The sequence below is a fragment of the Scyliorhinus canicula genome, chromosome 3, assembly GCF_902713615.1.
Source record: "Scyliorhinus canicula chromosome 3, sScyCan1.1, whole genome shotgun sequence".
Taxonomy (NCBI): domain Eukaryota; kingdom Metazoa; phylum Chordata; class Chondrichthyes; order Carcharhiniformes; family Scyliorhinidae; genus Scyliorhinus; species Scyliorhinus canicula.
The window spans coordinates 149,108,083-149,122,425 of NC_052148.1; the positions used below are offsets into that span (position 1 = coordinate 149,108,083).

The 14,343-nt window shown below is 46.0% G+C and overlaps 1 protein-coding gene across 2 annotated transcripts in view; it reads right to left on the reverse strand.

Moving 5' to 3' along the window:
* The window catches only part of zcchc4 (zinc finger, CCHC domain containing 4), a 101,718-nt gene extending 92,520 nt beyond the window's left edge, over positions 1-9,198 (reverse strand). For both annotated transcript variants that reach the window (XR_005460003.1, XM_038791467.1), the window contains exons 1-2: positions 9,020-9,198; positions 482-600 (exon numbers count right to left, since the gene is read on the reverse strand). Coding sequence is in view for 1 of the 2 variants with exons in the window: in XM_038791467.1 (XP_038647395.1) it covers positions 482-600; positions 9,020-9,098 (198 nt within the window). In the remaining variant the exon portion in view is untranslated. The remainder of the gene's footprint in view (positions 1-481; positions 601-9,019) is intronic.
* Between the last annotated feature and the right edge of the window lie 5,145 nt (positions 9,199-14,343).

Here is a 14,343-nt window from a genome sequence, read left to right on the forward strand (position 1 = left end):
ACCTGTAAGATGCCCGGGAGGGGGCTGGAGTTACAGCTGAAAAGTGATGCCTCTTGCTCGCGATATTCAGTTGGAGAAACTTTTGACTCCTTCACAACTTGATGTTAGACAGGCAATCTCATAGCACATAGACAATCAAGGAAAGTGGCAAAGAGATAGAATCGGGCTTCATCGTGGAAAAAACCAGTGTGGCTGTCACTGGCTGGTGGGAGGCGCATAATAACTGCTTTGGCCCCCCTCCAATTCTCTATCAACTTCTGTGGGAAGTGGCTAGTCTACACCTTAACTTGACATCTTCACACTACCTAACAGCGCAAATATCAAACTATTCAACGTTGTGTTCACAAGTTGCAGGACCTTTAGGCATGGCAGATGAAAAGGCTTTCCATTTTATAGGGTTAGGGAATATAAACTTTTTCCATAATATCCAGGGCAATGTTGTTCTTAATTCATGGACAGTTTATTGATAAGTCTTCCCTACCTTTTCATCTTCCCACTGAAAAAAGTTACAGTCCTTTCGATCTCTGCAGGCCGCACAGGCATAAAACCTCCTGGCTTCTTGCTTCTTGTGTTTGACCTTTACAAACAACAAAGTTGGGCCTAGAACAAATCAGATACTTAGTGTAATTAGTAATACGTATAAATTAGAAAATCTGTGCTCATTTGGTGGCATCTGCTAGTGAAGTAATGCATCTTGTAATAGAACAGGAACATACATTCAACCATCCCATTAGAACAAGTTCAATATACTTGAGGAAGAGTAATGATATTTAGCACATTGTCAATGAGACAGGGAAAAGATTGGAAATTAACTTAATTCAGTGTTTTCATGCAATAAGGCGAATTGAGTTTATCCATCAATTCATTTAGAAAAATACAGTTACTGTAAAATAATCAGGTTTCAACAGATGAACAAGAACATCACACGCTAGGAATTACATCATTTAGACAGATGAACATTAACACTTCAAAAGCCAGCTCTGCATTTCTTTCTTGATCTAGCTATTGGGAAAGCTACAGAGCAGCACTGAGTGCATCTGAGGAGCAAGCAAAATACCTACTCAAAATGCCTTCACTAATATAGTGCTTCATCGCTTGATCAGGTCATCCACAATTGCTTTACAATCTAATAAATTACTTCTAAAGTGCATCTATCCTGATGCTTTTCAAAATTTCCAGCACATCTTCCTTCTTAATATCGACCTGTTTGAGTCTATTAACCTGGTTCACACTATCCTCATGAGCAACTAGTGAATACTGAAGCAAAATATTCATTTAGGGCCTCCCCCATCTCCTCAGACTCTAAGCTCAAGTTCCCTCCACTATCCCTGAATTGCAACTGATCACAATATAAGTGAGATTAACCAAATATCTAGATGAAGGCAAAATAGAAGAAGCCAACATGGTTTAAGGCAGTGGAAATCTGCAACCCCAGAAGGCAGTGTGTGGACGTTCGGTCAAATTGAATTTCCAACTGAGATTGTTCGGCAGGGTAACAAGGGAGTTCCAAGTTTCTCCTTCTGGAATTGCTTCTGCTCAATGCGTACTTTGATTGCATGGATGGAGGGCTGGAGAGTAGGTCTCCAAATTTGTATATGGTACTAACAATAGGAAGCATCAAATCATCCCCACAACCACAGGAAATCCAAGCTGACAATTCTTCCCCAGATATTACTTTGACATTGCATATCAGTGACCTTCAATGAAGCTTAGTGTATGTCAATTGCTTTGAGATGTTTGAGAAATGCAATTAATATGTAAATGTACGTTATAAATCAAGTCATAAGCAACTTCCTTTAAAGGTATCACATGTCACTATATTCTGGTAATGGGATGGGCAAGAGAAGAACATTGTTGATCGGAATAGTCTCAGTACAACAAAGTGCTGTGATCCACCTATCAATTTCGGAAAATACATTTGTCATAAGATTAAGCATGTTTCAATGGATGCAGAACAGGAAATAATATTCAAATCACACCCAAAGGATTGCAGCATTCTTTGACATTTAACATTTCAAAACCAGTTTAGATACATTTCTTTACCGACAGCCTAGCTCATGTGACAGGCCCCGCAAAGCAGTGACTGTCCCTGCAAAGCAGCACCTATTCAGTGTTAGGTAACAATAAACAAACTGGGAATGCTGAAAATCTATCTCTGAATGGCTGAAATGTTTCATATCAACAATGCATTCAGCAGCTTCTGTAAAGTGTCAAGCATTTGACAGGCATTTGTTAGCATATTTGCAGTTTGCAAAGCGTTCTGCTCATCTTCTACTATTAAAAAGGAAACAAATAAAACAATAGTTGACAGAGTCCAATCCAGTGACATAATCATGGCTGGCGGGGGTGAAGGAAAGTCCAATTCTGATTAAAGGTCTTTGAGCTGAAACTTGAACTCTGCTTCTCACTCCATGGAGGCTGTCATAGTTCCAGCATTTCTGTGCGATTCCTGCCATTTTTTGCTTTTGTAAAAGAATATCGTCTTTGAAAAATTAAATTTGAACCTATTTCCTGGAATGTAATTGGCCAATATTATTCTAACAATGAAGACCAATGATTAACAAAACAAAAACTGTTTCCCTTTGGTGTCAACGTGAAAAATGTTGAATTGGCCCACGCTGTTGAATCGCTAACCACATTGGCAGTGGAAGTGACTGCAGGGGGTCAAACAATCTGGAATGATCATAAAAGATGATTATGTCAGGAAAGAAATAGAAAGGTATGCCTTGATAAACGGAGATATTACATGACTAATAATCTAGAGAATACAAATTCAGATCTCACTGCGGTTGACTCTGGACTGGCTTAGCAAGCCACTCAGTTAAAGACAATTATGAATGGGTAACAACTGCTGGCCTTGGCAGTGACCACCACAACACGCGAATAATAAAGAAAAAGGAAGTTTGAGAATTTGGATGCAGAAAAAGTGACTATAAAATGTTGAATTATCAGGAAAATGTCCTTTATTTCATAGAATTTACAGTGCAGAAGGAGGCCATTCGGCCCATCGAGTCTGCACCGGCTCTTGGAAAGAGCACCCTACCCCAGGTCAACACCTCCACTCTATCCCCATAACCCAGTACTCCCACCCAACACTAAGGGCAATTCTGGACACTTAGGGCAATTTTGGACACTAAGGGCAATTTATCATGGCCAATCCACCTAACCTGCACATCTTTGGACTGTAGCAGGAAACCGGAGCACCCGGAGGAAACCCACGCACACACGGGGAGGATGTGCAGACTCCGCACAGACAGTGACCCAAGCCAGGAATCGAACCTGGGATCCTGGAGCTGTGAAGCAATTGTGCTATCCACAATGCTAGGAAACGGTTGTTTTTTTTGAGAACCTAGTTAATATTTGGTCCCGGTTTCTCACACAGTTGACTCACAACAGCCCTATGAAGTAGCAAGGTTTGGAAGTGGGTGATGTGGTAACACAGTGGTCAGCACTATTGCTTCACAGCACCAGTGACCCAGGTTCGATTCCCAGCTCGTGCTTGTTAGGTGAATTGGACATTCTCGGGTGGTGCAGTGGTCAGCACTGCTGCCTACGATGCTGAGAACCTGGGTTCGATCCCGGCCCTGGGTCACTGTCCGTGTGGAGTTTGCACATTCTCCCAGTGTCTATGTGGGATTTCACCCCCACAACCCAAACGATCTGCGGGGTAGGTGGATTGGCCACACTAAATTGCCCCTGAATTTGAAAAAAATAATTGGGTGCTCTAACTTTATTTTTTTTTAATTAGACATTCTGAATTCTTTCTCAGTGTACCCAAACAGGTGTTGTAACGTAGCGACTACAGTATTTTCACAGTAACTTCATTGCAGTGTTAAAGTAACCCTATTTGTGAAACTAATAAAGATAATTATTATTCTGAACTCTAATGAATATAGGCCCGACTTGCTCACCCTTTCTTCATAAGACAACCCCTTCATCCTCGGACTAGCCTAGTGAATTTTCTCTTAAATGCTTCCAATGCAATGTACATCCCTCCTCGAGTAAGGAGACGAAAACTGTACACAGAACTTGAGTTGCAGCCTCATCAATACCCTGTACAGTTGCAGCAATACGTACGATCTCCCTTTAAATAAAGATCAACATTCCAATTACCTGTCTAATTACTCACTGTGCTCCCATGCATCTGCTGCCCTTGCCCTTCTAGATGGTAGACATAATGGGTTTGGAAGGTGTTGCAGAAGGACGCTTGGCAATTTGCTGCTGTGCATTATGTAAATAATATGCATTGCTGAACTGATAGTGGAGTGAGTGAATGTTTATGATGATTGATGGGGTGGGAATAAAAGGGGCTTTGTTCTGGATGGTGGCAAACATCTTGTATGTTGGAGCTGCAATAATCCAGACAAATGGACACTATTCCGTCACACTCCTGACCTGGCTTGTAGATGGTGGTCAGGCTTTCGGCTTTCGTTACCCGCCACTGAATTCCTAGCCTCTGGCCTCCTTCAGCCACAGTATTTCTACAGCTGATCCAGTTCAGTTTCTAGTGAATGGTGACTCCCACAGGATGTTGACGATGGCCGATTTAGTGATAGTGATGCCATTTCATGTCTGGAAGAGCTGAATAGATGTTTCTTTTTTTTGGTGATGGTCATTTTCTGGTATGTCTGGTGCAAATGCTACTTGCCACCTGTCAGATCAAGCCATGTTGTCCGGGTCTGTCTTCATGCAGACACAGCTGCTTCATTATCAGAAAATATGCAAATGTAATGGAACATTGTGCAGTTAGCAACAAACACCCTCCATTTCTGTTCATATGGTGGAGAGAAAGTTATCAATGAAGCAGATGAAGATGGTTGGGCCTCTAACATGACCCTGAGGAAGTCCTGAAGTGATATCCTGGGACTGAGCTCATCAGCCTCCAACAACCATAACCATCTTCCTTTGTGCTAGATATGGACTCTAACCAGCAGAGTTTCCCTCCTGATTCCCATTGACTTCAGTTTCAATTCACTGACTTCAGTGTCACCTTCTCCTTCCGTCACTTGCTTAAATGCCCATTACCATTCGCGTCTCAGTGGCAGGTCTGAAAAACTTTGATCTGTTGGCTCTTATCTATTGCATCTTATTTGGGCTGTTTAGTATGCATATAGTCGAGAGACTTCCGGTGGCAGCCATGGTGTGAGTGATCGTACATTTGGAAGCTCCAACTCGAGGCGGTCTTCTTGGTCCTTTTCCTCAATTGCCAGGCGGATGTTTTGAATGAAAAGGGTGCAGGAATGGTGGAGGAAAACTATACTCCACCAGTGAATGGATTTGTGGACCAGAAGTGGATTTAGAGGGAGCTGCAAAAGCAAGACACTCTTCGTGCGACACAGAGAAAGCTGGCGGAGAGCAAGGGGTCGACCCTACCAGCCCAATGGGGACAAGATGAATGGGCAGAGATGGCGAGGTTGGTGGATAAGATGCTGCAGGTCGATGGACTGTATTTGGAGGTCTCGGAGGCTGGACTGTTGAAAAAGCAGCAGAAACTCCAGTTGGAGTTATCTACGGTCAGGTGTCTACGGATAAGGCAGTGGGGCAGTTGTGGAGGGCCAGTCTAGGAGTATGAGGAGAAGGCAAGCAGGATGTTGGCCAATCAGCTGAGGAAGCAGGAGGCGACGAGGGAGATGATAGGTGAAGGATAGGAGGGGAAATATGGTCTTAGACCAAATGGGGATGAATGGGGTTTTCAAGGAGTTTTAGAAGAGATTATATAATTTGGAGCCCCCGGATTGGGCAGGCAGGGGAGGGGGGAATGAAGCATTTTTAAACAGGTTGGAGTTCCCCAAGGTGGAGGAGGAACTGGTAAAGGGCTGGGAGCACCCATTTGATTGGTGGAGGTGAAGGAGAGTATGGGGACGGTGCAGGTGGGGAAGGTCCCAGGCCCGGATGGCCTCCTGGTAGAATTTTATATAAGGCTTTTGGGAGACCTGGGGCCCCTGCTGGTAAGGACATTCAACGAGGCGAAGGAGAAGGGAGAGCTCTCTTCCCCCCCCCCCCCCCCCCCCCCCCCCCCCCCCCCCCGGACGCTATTGCAGGGGTTGATATCATTAATTCAATTTCACTGCTGAATGTACATGCTAAGTTGTTGGTAAAGATCTTGGTCTCGTGGATTAAGGACTGTGTGCCACAGGTGATAGGTGAAGACCAGACGGGGTTTGTAAAGGGGAGCCATCTGTTGGCTAATATTAGACATTTGTTAAACGTTATAATGATGCCCTCAGAGGGACGGAATGTGGAGGTGGCGGTCGCCATGGACTCGGAGAATGTCTTTGATCAGGTAGAATGGGAATATTTGTGGGAGGTACTGGGGCGGTTTGGGCCGGGGTTTGTGGATTGGGTTTGGTTGTTGTATCGGGCACCCGCAGTAAGGACGATCTGGGTGAACATCAAGGGTTTTGCATGGGATTGGGGGGGGGGGGGGGTGCTCTTTTGGATTGTCGGTGCAGACTTAATGGGCTGAATGGCCTCCTGCAGTTTCGGCATTCTATGATTCTACCCCTAAACATGAAATGCTGCTTATCCGAGAATACGTTTACTTCCTTCAGAAAGTAAATAAGATTGGTGTCATTAGGTTTGGTTTTATTTGTTTTATAATCTTTATTGTCACAAATAGGCTTACATTAACACTGCAATGAAGTTACTGTGAAAATCCCCTCATCGACACACTCCGATGCCTGTTCGGGTACACGGGAGAATTCAGAACGTCCAATTCACCTAACAGCACGTCTTTCGGGTTTGTGGAGGAAACCTCCAAAGTCACACACCGTCCTGATTTGGCATTGATATTGCTCTTCCTTCATTGTTGCTGGGTCAAAATCCTAGAACGGTTTCCTTAACTGTACTGTGGGTGTACCTATTCTATATGGACTGCAGTGGTTCAAAGTGACTTACCACAAACGAAAAACATATTAGCTTAATACTTGGTTCTGACGTGTAAAGGTAATCTCAAATGGGAAGTTTTTCCAGTCTGCTTGTGCCTCAGTCACTAACAATGAGTTGTCCTCCTCTCGGTTTTAAAAGTACAGGATTCCATTTCTTTTTTTAAAAACTGCATTTAAGGTACACTTTTCAGGACCATGGGTCTTCTCAAAGTGAAATGTTAAACCAAGCCAATTAAGTATTTTTGAGGCACAGTCAGGCTCAATGTAGGAAACCAAAAGCACTCAGCAAGCTCCCACAAACATCGACAGATCATAGGCAATTGGATGGAGAATAGGTTCCAACACTAAAATTGCGGCGGGCGTCATTTGACTTCAAATCGCTATTCGCCGTCACCTCAACAGCAGCGTCAATGTGGTCCGGAAAGCACATAGACACCGTTTGCATATTATTAGCAGGCCTGACTCCACGATGCTCCGCCTCCGATGGGTCGAGTTCCCAACAGCACGGTTCACTTGTGCTTTGAAAAAAATAGTGAAACCGGTGTCGTGGCTGCTGAGGGAGAGGAGTACAGAAGGTGTCCAATGTCACCATAGTTTGCTGACAGATACGCTGCTGGCCGGGGGGAGGGGGCTTCTACCAGGACCAGAGGGAGTAGCGGGGTTTGCCAGGACATAGAACACCATTGCAGCAGCCAGAAAGGCAGCCATGTAGCTACGTCTGCCGCTGACAGCCCACAGTGAACTTCGAGCCATGGGTTGTATAGGTGTTCCCCCAAACCACCTCATGAGGCGCCCTCTGGCCCCAGTCGACCCATCAGCTGTATGAGCAGCTCCAGCACAACCAGTGCCATTTTGTTGGCTGGGATAAGTGTGTGTGGGTGGGGGAGAGAGAGAGAGAGAGAGAGAGAGATCATAATGTATATAATCGGCTGCAGCTTATCAGCCTCTGAGTGTCAAACACAGATCCAGCGAATCCCACACCGTTTTTCATTGGAATCAATTCTGTTCCCCATGGTGCCAGTGCTAGCCCCTCCACAGTTGCTGAATCGGCCCAGGTTCGCCACCAGTTTTGCTGTCGTGAAAGTCCACAAATCCTGCGTCGTTGATAATACTTAAGTCTCCGAAACGGAGAATCCCACCCCATGTTTTTGTGATGGGAGTTGGTCCAGTGATAAATAGTGACCAAGATACACGGGACCGCTCCCATGCTCTTCAAAATGACGCCACAGAAATGTTTACATCTATCCAAGGGGACAGTTGAGGCCTTGGTTTAACATTTCACCCAAAAGAAAGCACCTCTGAAAGAGCAATGCTGAACTGAACTATTTATTGAGCACAGTAAGAAGTCTTACAACACCAGGTTAAAGTCCAACAGGTTTGATTCAAACACGAGCTTTCGGAGCGCAGCTCCTTCCTCAGGTGAATGGCGAGGAACCATTGCGAGGTGAATGGCCATTCACCTGAGGAAGGAGCTGCGCTCCGAAAGCTCGTGTTTGAATCAAACCTGTTGGACTTCAACCTGGTGTTGTAAGACTTCTTACTGTGCTCACCCCAGTCCAACGCCGGCATCTCCACATCATGGCATTTATTGAGTAGTTTACTTAACAGAGCTCTCAGCCTCGATATTGGAGTGAGACTTGAACCCAAAACCTTTGGCTCAGCGATGAGATGTCTACCAACTGCGCCACAATCATTGTGTTCACCCTTCACATAAATTGCACTCCCGACATTCCCTTGTTGATGTTGACAGCCCTTCCTTAAAGCATAAGTTATCAGCCGCACATATTTCTCGGTTGCTAATGGTAATTTAAACGCTACATGAGATCCTGCCGGTCAGACAGCATCGGTGGAATCGGAAGATGGTTCCCGAGTTCATCTAACAGCTTCCAGTTCTGATCAAATGCCATGGACCTGAAAAGGTAACTCCACAAGTGCCGTCCGTAACCTTGTTCAACATCCTTGCTGAGCTTTAAGCGACAAATCCTCTTTTTATTTCAACATATCTAGTATTTTGCTTTTGTTTCCCAGTAAACAGGTGCTTCCTCGGCCTGCTGCGTGCAGCACCAGTGCAAGTTCTGAATCTCCACTATGCCGCTCCCCTTCTCTCCCTCCCTCACACACTCTGTCCTTACCATGTGGGCACTGGGGGGCCCTGGCCTCCGCTTCCGGGTTGATGATGAGCTCGATTCCTGCAGCCTCAGACATTTCCATTCATTCGCCCGTCAACAAAGGATGCCGGGAACCGCTACGTTCGACTGCAATTGCGCATGCCCTCTGCGCCGACGTTACGTCATCCCCGCGACGGCAGCGACCGGTCAAGCTCCGCCCCCCGCATCCTCCAATCGGAAACCAGGCCGCCAAAGCGCATGCGGGTCTCAATGAATGGAGGATTGGGATTGGTTAGCGACGCCAAGGCCTTGCCTTTGCACTCTGCTGCCCACGTGGTTGGGGGGAGGGGGTGCGTGCATTGGCCTTTTTGAGAGTGGGACGAGGGAATGAAGAATGGGAAGTGGCAGATATGACAACTTCCCTGGTTCTCTCCAACCCATTTAATTTCAAATCTACCCACACTGGCACTGCCCAGTTATTTTAATATTGTAAAGATACCAATCAAATCTGTTTCAAGAGTAAAAGTTCAAACCCCACTCCAGAGATCTGTACACAGAAATATGGCTGGCACTCCAATGCCAGTACTGAGGGGATGCTGCACTGTCCGATGTGCCACCTCTAAGATAAGATGTAAATCTGAGTGCCCTTATGCTCTCTAAACCTATCATTGGTGATTAATGGCTTTCAAGCTACATATCAATCGAACAGCCTCCTCTGAAACTTTCCCCTAACTTCCATATCACTCACTATCACCATGGTAGGGAACCAAAACTGCAGGTGGATAAATTAATTTTGAAATTGTATTGGGTGGGCAAGTCGCCTAGGATTTGGAGGGCCTTTCTATAGACTGGGGTGGGGTCTTGGCACTCCTAAACCAGTTGTTCTATTATTGGGCAACAAACAAAGAATTGGTGAGATGCTGGGGGGGGGGGGGGGGATCAGAATGAGTTTGAGTGGAGGAGGTCTCGGTCGATTTTGAGGGTCCTGGCAATGGCCCCACATCTGTTTACCCCAAGTAAGCATTCTAGCAGTCCCGTCGTTGTGTCATCTCTCAAAATATAGAACCAGATAAGGCCCTGATGAAAAAAAAGCAGACAGTTACATGGGCAGGGTGGGTATAGAGGGATATGGGCCAAATGCGGGCAAGTGGGACTAGTGATAGGAACTGGGCGGTATGGACAAGCTAGGCTGAAAGGCGTGTTTCCATGCTGTAAACATCTTTTTTTAAATGTATTTTATTACAAACATGTATCAAAACAGGTTACAGAAAACAAACACCCCTGGAAACATGCTTCCCAACAATCAACTCTACAGTCTGTACAGATTTTTCACCCACCCTCCCCTGTGACGAACAGCCCCTCAAACATGGTTACAAACATCCCCCACCTTTCTTCAAACCCCATGTAGGAGAAGGACTCCTACATCAAACTCCTATTCATTGACTACAGCTCCGCCTTCAACACCATAATCCCAGCCACGCTCATATCAAAGCTCCAAAACCTAGGACTTGGTTCACAACTCTGCAACTGGATTCTCAATTTTCTGACCAACAGACCACAATCAGTAAGAATGAACAACACCTCCTCCACAATAGCCCCGCAAGGCTTAGCCCCCTACTCTACTCCCTGTACACACACGACTGCGTGGCAAAATTTGGTTACAACTCCATCTGCAAGTTTGCTGACGATACAACCATAGTGGGCCGGTTCTCGAATAACGATGATTCAGAATACAGGAGGGAGATAGAGAACCTAGTGGAGTGGTGCCATGACAACAATTTCTCCCTCAATGCCAGCAAAACTAAAGAGCTGTTCATTGACTTTAGGAAGCAAAGTATTGTACACACCCCTGTCAGCATCAACGGGGCCGAGGTGGAGATGGTTAGCAGTTTCAAATGAAAAAATGAAATGAAAATGAAAATTGCTTATTGTCACGAGTAGGCTTCAATGGAGTTACTGTGAAAAGCCCCTAGTCGCCACATTCCGGCGCCTGTCCGGGGAGGCTGGTACAGGAATCGAACCGTGCTGCTGGCCTGCTTGGTCTGCTTTAAAAGCCAGCGATTTAGCCCGGTGAACTAAACCAGCCCTATGGGTGCACATCTCTAAAAATCTGTCCTGGTCCACCCACATCGACGCTACCACCAAGAAAGCACAACAGCGCCTATACTTCCTCAGGAAACTAAGGAAATTCGGCATGTCCACATTAACCCTTACCAACTTTTACAGATGTACCATAGAAAGCATCCTATCTGGGTGCATCACAGTCTGGTATGGCAACTGCTCGGCCCAGGACTGCAAAAAACTTCAGAGAGTCGTGAACACCGCCCAGTCCATCACACGAACCTGCCTCCCATCCATTGACTCCATTTACACATCCCGCTGCCTGGGGAAAGTGGGCTGCATAATCAAAGATCCCTCCCACCCGGCTTACTCACTCTTCCAACTTCTTCCATCGGACAGGAGATACAAAAGTCTGAGAACACGCATGAACAGACTCAAAAGCACCTTCTTCCCTGCTGTTACCAGACTCCTAAATGACCCTCTTATGGACTGACCTCATTAACACTACACCCTGAAATGAAATGAAATGAAATCGCTTATCGTCACGAGTAGGCTTAAATGAAGTTACTGTGAAAAGCCCCTGGTCACCACATTCCGGCGCCTGTTCGGGGAGGCTGTTATGGGAATCGAACCGTGCCACTAGCCTGCTTGGTCTGCTTTCAAAGCCAGCTCTTTAGCCCTGTGCTAAACAGCCCCATACCCTGTATGCTTCATCCGATGCCGGTGCTCATGTAGTTACATTGTATACCTTGTGTTCCCCTATTATGTATTTTCTTTTATTCCCTTTTCTTCCCATGTGCTTAATGATCTGTTGAGCTGCTCGCAGAAAAATACTTTTCACTGTACCTCGGTACACGTGACAATAAACAAATCCAATCCAATCCAATCCAATCTGAAGAGCCCCTTAACTCCTGTCTCGAGTACACGAGTTGCTTTTTCTGAGCCTCCGTCGGGGGAGGGTCCGCTGAAGAGATGTAGGCCTCGAAGACTGCAAGCCAGTGAACGACGTCATTCCTGGCATGAGGCGACTGCAGATCCAGCTGCAGACGGTCAGGCTTGATTCTGATGTCCATGGTGTACGGAAAATCACACAGCAATAAATTGTGGCGCTAACAATTGCACACAAAGACGAGTGACCAGTTCAATCGAGGCTTTATTGCTGTGTGATGCTATTCCTCCGGCTGCAACTGAAGACTAGGGTCTGAGTGACTCACACGCATATTTATACACAAGCTCCCTGTGGGCGGAGCTAGCCGGCAGGGGCTTACCGGAGGAACCTGTATTACAGGTACAGCCCCCTACTGCATGGATGCATATCTACAGTGGTTATCACCACACATTCTCCTCCATGACATGTGGTGCGGTCGGAGTCATAGTCCTCACAAATCTGCCCTGTGGGTTTTTTTCCTGTCCCCTTCCTGCGCGCGTCTTCCAGCTGCTACTCTTGCCTCCTGCAATTCTTTGCTCCCTATGTTCCTAAAAACTGCAGTTGCAATTATTACCCCCTTCTCATACTTACTCTTGGTTTGGCCTGCCGACCAGGCTTTCTGCTCAGCCGCGGGTGTGTCTGGGTTATATCCTTTCTCCCTCATCTTTGTAATTAATTTACTATTGTGGGTTACAATCATCTGCACTATCGATCCCTCGGGCCCCCATCTATCTTGCTCTACCATCTCTATCTTGCTCTTGCTGCCTGTTTTATCTGATCCGGTCATCTCTGCCGTTCACTCTCACACACACACCACTCCTGCGGGGTTCCTCCTCCGTGGCTCTACCCTCTTGCGGTTACCCCTGCGGCTACTACTTTCTCACACTAGGTCAGCTCCTTCTAATTCTTTCTCCCATGGTATTTCGTCCTACGGGTTTTTACTTTTGATCAAGCACTTCAGTCTCCAAAGCAAGTTCCTTCGCAAGTTTTCCTAAACGTAACTACCCGATCCTACACCCTGGTGTCCCCCAACGATTTCTACTTCATCTCACGCGGTCAGACTTTTCCTCCATTTTGTTCTTTCAGATCGCAACTTATGGCCGGCCAACGACTAACATGGAATCGCTCCCTAACTATGGGTAGTAGATTAAAAGACACTCACCCAATTTGGAGCCACATAGTCGCCGGTCCTATGTTGATCTCCTGCCCTGACTACGCCAACTGTTGGAGGGAAGAAAAACCTCAAAGTCTGTTCACGACCGCGTGGTGTTGGTAAAAGTTTGTTTAATTCGGAAAAACTGTGTGCACACAGGAGATAGATTCCACGACTATCCTGTGGCTTGCAAAAGTCAGCACTGCCTGAACTCTTACATGCATATATATTTAAAGTTCTTCGGAGTCACAAGCAGGCATTGACGTCACTGAATCATTTGGAACAATACAAAATGATCAGTATGCATATTTTCTGGTCCCCGTAATGGGAAAATGATTAAAGAATACAATGTTTCCTTACAATCTCATGAGTTTGTGCTTAACATATTTAACTTCTAGAAGAGGTGCGAATGTGTTGGATAATGGATCCCTTAGACTTACTGGGGCCTCCTGTGCTTCCCTTTTCATATTCAAATGCTCTGTGAGATGATTAAATAATTTCCAATGTGGGTGACTTTAACCCCTCGCTTGCTGGTTTTCCCTTGGTATATGTTTAACCCCTTGCCTCCTGGTTTGCCCCTGACCTGTGCTATTACAATACTTTGAGACATCTTTATTATACCAATCCTAGGGCAGCACGGTGGCACAGTGGTTAGCATTGCTGCCTACGGCGCTGAGGACCTGGGTTCGAATCCTGGCTCTGGGTCACTGTCTGTGAGGACATTCTCCCCGTGTCTGCGTGGGTTTTGCCCCCGCAACCCAAAAGATGTGCAGGTTAGGTGGATTGGCCACGTTAAATTGCCCCTTAATTGGAAAAAATAATTGGGTACTCTAAATTTTAAAAAAAATTATATCAATCCTGACACATATAGTAATTTCTTCCGCTAACAAGGCCTAACTAGGGCCTTGTACGAGACTAGGATATTCATAGAGTCCCTACGGTGCAGAAGGAGACCATTCGGCCCATCGAGTCTGCACAGGCCCTTGGAAAGAGCACACTAATTAAGCCCATGCCTCCACCCTATCCCAGTAACCCAGTAAGCCCACCTAATCTTTTGGAGACTAAGGGGCAATTTATCATGGCCAATTCACCTACCCTGCACATGTTTGGACTATGGGAGGAAACCAGAGCACCAGGAGGAAACCCACGCAGACACAGGGAGAACGTGCAAACTTCACACAGATAGTCATCTGAGGCTGGAATTGA